The 7,476-nt window shown below is 33.0% G+C and overlaps 1 protein-coding gene across 1 annotated transcript; it reads right to left on the bottom strand.

Moving 5' to 3' along the window:
* Positions 1-373: 373 nt before the first annotated feature.
* LOC145138917 (uncharacterized) lies at positions 374-7,474 on the bottom strand. Its single transcript, XM_079072916.1, has 6 exons — positions 7,336-7,474; positions 7,001-7,231; positions 2,980-2,993; positions 2,582-2,866; positions 809-2,395; positions 374-688 (listed from the first exon to the last, which is right to left on the bottom strand). The coding sequence occupies exons 1-6, from the start codon at positions 7,472-7,474 to the stop codon at positions 374-376; spliced, it is 2,571 nt and encodes an 856-aa protein (XP_078929042.1).
* Between the last annotated feature and the right edge of the window lie 2 nt (positions 7,475-7,476).

The raw sequence follows: 7,476 nt of genomic DNA, 5'->3' as shown, positions 1-7,476 counted from the left end.
TATATATATATATATATATATATATATATAGTTGCCTAAAATCTGATCACCGGTTAAAAGGCACCATGTCGTGGTCTTCATGCATATCCCGTATTCTCCAAGTTAGCTTATTGGTCGAGAATCTTCCAGTCGCCACATCGTGGTGGACCATCACCACGTTGTGGTCTTCTGTCTTCAAGCCCAGGGGCGTAGCTTGAACGATTCATTTGGGGGGCCCGAAAGTAGTAGAAAACTAAATTTAACGTTTTTACACATAAAATAACCATTTTTTCCAGCAATTAAACACCAAAAATACCTATAATTACGGTTCTTACACATAAAAAAACCAAATTATTTTTCAGCAACTAAACACCAAAAATACCTAAAAGAAGAATTACAACTCAGCCCGACGACCTTTAAGGTCTTTAAATTCATCAATTACTGATTTCGTATCAATGTTTTCAGCAATTTCTCTTTCTATGTAAACCACCAACTTGTTTGCGAGAAAGTCATCTGACATCTTATTGCGAAGGCAGTTCTTGAATATTTTCATTGCTGAAAAGCCCCTCTCTGTTGTTGCGGTAGAAACTGGAAGTGTCAAGATTAACTGAACCACTCTATCAAGCAAATAATATGTCTCACGTTTCTGAGTTTCTACAAGACCCTTGCATAGGTCAGCAATAGTTGATACATCACTTAGCTTGGGATTCTTTGTCATACCGATATTAAAAATCTCCAATTTATATCATAAGTGAATTCTCTCTTGCTCCGTAAAATCTTTAGGATAATACTTTTCAACGAGAAGACAAATATGTTTAATGTTAATCACTTTAGGGTGTTCTTTTGAAACTAAAGTAGAACTAAGACTTAACAACTCCATCGCTTGATCATTGAATCTATTATTCAACTCATGTAACTGTTTGTCCAATGTGGATGTAAACAAATCTACTCCATAAAAATGTTCAAAAGTAACATGATTATCGTTTTTTCGAGGCCGGTATCGAGTAGAAGTATATGGAGCTTTCATATCCGGCATATCTACTTGATGTTTCTCACAAAATAACTTTACCTGTGCAAATAAAGAATCCCATCCGTTGTTCCTGAAATCATTTAGACTCTCCTTTGTTGCTGAAACTAACTCCATGGCAGTAAGAATATCTTGGGATTTCTTTTGTAGAGCTTGAGAAAGTATATTAGTTTTTCCCATTACTTCTTTCATCAAGTGAAGAATAAAAACAAACTCAAATGATTTCAGGAAACAGTAAGCTGCATCAGCATCTCCGCGTTGAGAATAAGTAGTAGATACATCATCAATTATTCCCTGGAGAACAACACGAGTACAATCAAACATGTTAAGCAAACTGCAAATCGAACGAAAATGAGAACCCCAACGTGTATCACCAGCTCTTCTTAATGTCCCAACTTGATTCAATCCTTTACCTGATTCGATTTCACCAAGTTCCAATAAATGTTCAATCTCAGTTGCCTTTGCCTTTTGTAACTCATCATGTCGTTTACTAGAAGCACAAACTACATTAATTATAAAAATTAAGTTTGTAAAAAATTGGTGTATAGGAATAATTTCCCTTGAAGCAGCCACCAATGCTAGTTGTAATCTGTGAGCGAAGCAGTGAAGATAATACGCATAAGGACAATCCTTAAGAACAAGTGCCTGCAATCCATTCCATTCCCCTCTCATATTACTAGCACCATCATAACCTTGGCCACAGATTTTACTAACATCGAACTGATAGTGCAAAAGTTGGGTCCACATATTTGTTTTCAAGGTTAATGATAAGGTGTCCCTAACATGAACCAAATCCAAGAACCTTTCCCGTATGATCCCTTCTGCATCAACAAATCTCAAAACTATGGCCATTTGCTCTTTTTTAGACTCATCTCGTGACTCATCAACCATGACACAAAAGTATGAATCCCCGACTTCACTACGAATATGCTTCCGAACTTTATTTGCAATAATACTAAGAATTTCCTTTTGAATATCTCCATAAGTATACTTTGAATTATAAGGCGCATTCTCTAATATAACATTTGCAACTTCATCATTATAAGATGCTATAAGTTTTAGTAGTTGAAGAAAATTACCTCGATTTTTGGAATTAGGCGTTTCATCATGGCCTCGTAAAGAACAAGCTTTGAATGTCAACCAACGAACTGTGTCAATTGAAGCTTTTAATCGTAAACGATTCTTCAGTATTTGTGCTTCATTTTGCTTCACTATGATATTTTCAATGTGTGTTGCTTGATTCATCAAGTTTTCAGCAAATGTAACAGCATTTCTATGTTGTGAACAACCTAAGTGCTTCAAGAATGCACACTTTTTCCCATCATTAACTTTTTTCCAATTGTCAAATCCTTTAACAGTAAATGCATCGTAACCATTGCACACACTTGGCTTATCATTAAATATATAACAAATAAAACAATAAGAAGCATGTGTTGTTGGAGAATACTCTAACCAATTAGGGAAAATGTTGAACCAAGAATATTGGAATCTACGAGGATGTTTCTTTGAACCTTTAGCATGATATTCTTGAAGACGTATTTGGAAAGGTCATAAAGTCATATAAGTTCGTCTTACTTGTTCCCTTAAATTAACTAGATATTCCCACATTTGTTTTCGTTTAGCGGGATCTCTTTCTAGATTTTTAAGATCCACTTCATTAGGATTTGATTGTGTAGCTTCAAAAATATCATTCTCTTGTTGATTTTCATGTTCTTGCGGTTGCGACTCACTTGTTGAAGCTTTGTGACGTTTACTTTGTTGATTTTCATTATGAGTTTCTTCATCATCATTATTTCTTTTGAAAAAAGAATCAATGGTTTTCATCTTTCCCATAAAATTGTAAGCTTTGTATGATTGTATCTACAAAAATCAAAATTGAAATCATAATCTCATATTGCAAAATTATGAATTCAATTAACCAACAATGTTCCTAAATCCTACAAATTTTATTTATGAGAAATCATTTAACTAACAATGCTCCTAAATCCTAACAATCAAAAATCTAATCAATTAACTAACAATTACATGATATAACATAATTGAAAACAATCAAACATTGTTGATTTTGATTTAGAAAAAAATAATCAAACAGTTAAACATATATGAAATCAATCCTAAATCCTAACAATAAAAAATCTAATCAATTAACTAACAATTACATGATATAACATAATTGAAAACAATCAAACATTGTTGATTTTGATTTAGAAAAAAATAATTAAACAGTTAAAGATATATGAAATCAATCATTGATTCCAGCAAGGAAAGGGACGCATGACACTTAAACATAATTGAGATGAGAGATTATGATTTTTTTTCATTGTGAAGACAAAAAAAAACTGATTAAGTAACAGGGGCGCTGGGCAGTAGGGGCGCAGCGACAGCAGATGGAGACTTCACTCTTCAACGTGCATCACAGCAGGTCAGCAGCAGGCAAAGACAATCACTGAATCACGATTGACGATCCATTCTTTTGTTTCATTCGGACTATTGGAAAGCATTGGGGGGGGGGGGGGCAGCCCAATTTTTTAATGTATATGGCTTAATATGGATAAAAAAACATGGGCTATGAGGACTTCTAATATAAAAATCAGGGGGGGCCAGAACCCCTCCTGGCCCTATATAACCTTCGCCCATGTTCAAGCCTTCTTTATGTTCTTTTCCTTAGCCCACATTTTCCTGCTTCTAGCTCCTCGTTTGCTTCCTTTTTATCCCGAGCATGTCTTTGCTACTACAAAACATATTTCAAACCTAACAAGTACCTTTTGTCCCAAAATAAACATAATTGTAGCTAAAAGTATTAAGATAGTGTATGAAATATATAGTTAAATATGCACATATCAAAGGGTAATAAGAGTTAAAAATGATAAGAGGTCATAGTATGATGAGAGATAAGATGCCATAATATGATTATATATAAGATTACATAGCATGATGAGAGATAAGATGCCATTGTATGATGAGAGATAAGAGTACATAACATGATGAAAGACAAGAGGCCATAATATGACGAGGGATGATGATAGAATGTCACGACTTTACTAGTACTATTGTAATAATGATGTAGGAATTAATACTATTGTACTAGCGATGTTGGAACTGATACTACTGTACTAACGATGTAGGAACTAGTACTATTGTACTAACGATGTAGAAACTAGTACTATTGTACTAGCGATGTAGGAACTGATACTATTGTACTAACATTGTAAGAACTGGTACTATTGTACTAACGATGTAGTCATCTAATTATATAGATGGAAACCACAATATCTATCACAATGATCCTTATGATAGATCCTTAGAAATGAATATAGAAGAAAACCTATTGACATGTATTGCATAGAAATCCCTGAAACAGTACTGTCAACAACGATGATTATGATGATCCTTATGGTAGGTCCTTAAGAATAAAAATAGCAGAAAATGGGGATGGGTAATTGGGTTAACTTTTTGATAATTAAACATATTAACTATATTATTGTGGATTGAAAACCCTATGTACTCACCAAGTTTCCCAACCTGACCCACTCAATTTCTTTGTATCACAGGTATCGATACGAAGATATTTGATGTTTAGATCTAAGGAGAGATCAAAGAAAATGTAGGCCATTAGATATTGTAAGTCCAGTAATGATTATGTTTATGCTTATATTTCTTTTATCAGTTATGACATCCAAAAGCTTTTAATAATCAATGAAAAACATTTATTCAAAAATACTTTTTATGGGAAAAATTATGCAATATAAAGGCTACTTTGTTTTAAAATAAGCATAAATATAAAGGCCTTTTCTGACCGTGAAAATGGGGATGTCACAGATACCTAATTCCCATCTAATATAACATCAAGTGTTGAATTCAATGTGAAAAGCTTGATATCTAAAGATTGGAACACATTATTAACATCATCCCAATTTATGTGTTCATTACTACAAGTAAAAGAGGTTGAAATTGTATTTCTTACTAGTTGTTTTGAAAAATTACATATGTAGGTGCAAGAATAAAAATACTACCTATATAAGCATAAAGTTTAGCCGCTTTAAGAAGTCTGAGACTTAGCTTTGATATGCTTATTGAAGGATATGACACATGCTAGTAAAATATAGTGTCAAGTTAGAACATATGAGTATGTAAATTGTTGTATGTATTCACTAGGAATTGGAAGTGATACCCTGATATTCAAATATTTGAAATGAGTAATATATTAATATGAAATTCAATCGTCACAACATTTCATTTATACATTAGTTTGTTGTTTGTTATGACTTTTCTTTAAGTTAATCAAGATTATACTTAAACGGGTGAGGATTGTTGGTGATTTGACCAATGTGATCTTGATAAATATTGAACAAGTAAGAGTGGTGCAGAGTGCACACTTGTTTGAGTTTATTAAGATTTAAATTACAATGTCATTTAAGGGCGAAACTCCTAAACCATGGGGGTCCAGGAGTAGCGCCCCTGGTAGTAGGGTCCAAGTGTTAAAGCATACAATCTATAACTGTCTAATGTTAAACCCGATTTAGTGACAATTTTTGTAGCAATTTGTAATTGTCTATATGACAGTTTTCATACAAGGAGTTAAGATCCCTTTTTTGGTCATTTTGAACCTAGTATACAACAAGATTATAACTTTTCTCATTCTTTGTTATTGAATATTTTTGAGTTTTACACGATTGAAATTTTTTATTTATCATCGAAATACTTTAATTTGAAAGTGCAATCATCACTCTAGTATTTCAATCAATAGAAACCTTGTTTTTCTAACAACGTTTGATGAAAATATTTGATATGCTACCTACTTTTTTGTTTCCCAACTACATCGATCTAAAAAAGCTAAAAAAAGCTAGTAGTGGCGTGCCAAACATAATTTAAAACCCATAAAACATTTCAATAAATCAAACTGTGGTTACGAATAATAAAATTGATTTTAGCCAACCATACTGCTAATGTATAATTATTTGCGAGGTAATGATCTATTGGAAATGTGTTGCTCATTCAATCCATCAAACAATACTAACAAATCACTGTATGAGGTTGGACATGACTTTCATTTAATGGAGGATCAGTCCAAAAACGAGAGGCGTAGTGGTCAATCCAGGACTACAGTCTATGGTCCGAGGCATTGGTAAAAATTGAATTTTGACAACACTTGTATTTTTCTCTTGCTCGTTTGAACTTTGAAGTTCACTTATTAGTTTATCTACTATGCCAAAGTATAATTAGATATAAGAACATACGATATATTTGTATAGACTATAGAATAACCATGGTATCATATACAAAACATATATAACTATAAAGAACATGTCTATATCATTCCTATTATAGACGTAACCATAAAAATATGAAATAATACACCTCAAAACCCGTCCTATCTCTGTCTCTAATACTACCTCATTCACCATGTTGGAAATTTTAAATGTTCCATGATCAAAATAATTATATTTGGTGGATTATGGATCATGATCAGATATTGTTACTTTATTAACGAGTATTATGAACTAATTCACCTAAAATATTTGGTTGTTGGGTATTCTTCAACGAATATATATATATATATATATATATATATATATATATATATATATATATATATATATATATATATATATATATATATATATATATAGACAAAACTGCATAAATGGTCCCTATAGTTAGCTGAAAATTGCCACTTTGGTCCAAAAATATTTGGACTAGCACCAGAGGTCCAAACTTTTCATTTTGTTGCGAGTTTGGTCCAGTTTTCTATAAACTTTTTCATAATGACTATTTTGCCCTTATTTGTTTTTTCTTTTTCAGTTTTTTTATTATTTAAATATTTTTTTGATTAAAAGAAAAAATAAAAAAGAAAATTTGCATTTTCTATTTTATTTTTATATTTTTTTATAATAAAATAAAAAAAATAAAAATGAAATCTCTCTCTCTCCCTCTCTCTCTCTCTCTCTCTCTCTTATTTCCAACACCACACAACCCTCCAACCTGCTGCCTTACCTCTTCCCTCTTCGCCTCCGATGACCACTACCGACATAAGCAAAAAAGAAGCAGCCACTAGGTTGTCGGGCAGCCTCCTGCCACCGTAGAGCTGCTCTTGGTCACCACCATCGACCACCTCTGTTATGCTGTTGCTGCTACTACGTAAGTCTCCATTGCCATTTTTTGTGTGAATCGCAAAGGGCCAAACCGAGGAATCAAATGATCCGTCATTTTTTTTTCTTTCACCATCTTCACCGGAGAGGATGTTCAGTGGTTATGATTGCGAAGAAGGGCATGTTGCAGGTACGCTATCATTGTTGCTCCAATTGAGGGTTTTCGAGCCCTAATCACACCTAAATCAAAGTTTTCGGGGCAAGCTTCAATATATGGTAAAATCACACCGCAAAGAGGGGGTAATTTGAACCCTAGAATGTAGAATGCTTTAATGGTGAAAGATGGAGGGCGCATTGCTTCTATCTGTTTGTTGAACATAG

Source organism: Lactuca virosa, chromosome 9, assembly GCF_052849685.1.
Source record: "Lactuca virosa cultivar CGN04683 chromosome 9, Lactuca_virosa_CGN04683_v6, whole genome shotgun sequence".
NCBI classification, from domain to species: Eukaryota; Viridiplantae; Streptophyta; class Magnoliopsida; order Asterales; family Asteraceae; genus Lactuca; species Lactuca virosa.
Note: the sequence above shows the minus strand (reverse complement) of the source record. Positions and strands in the feature narration are given on the sequence as shown.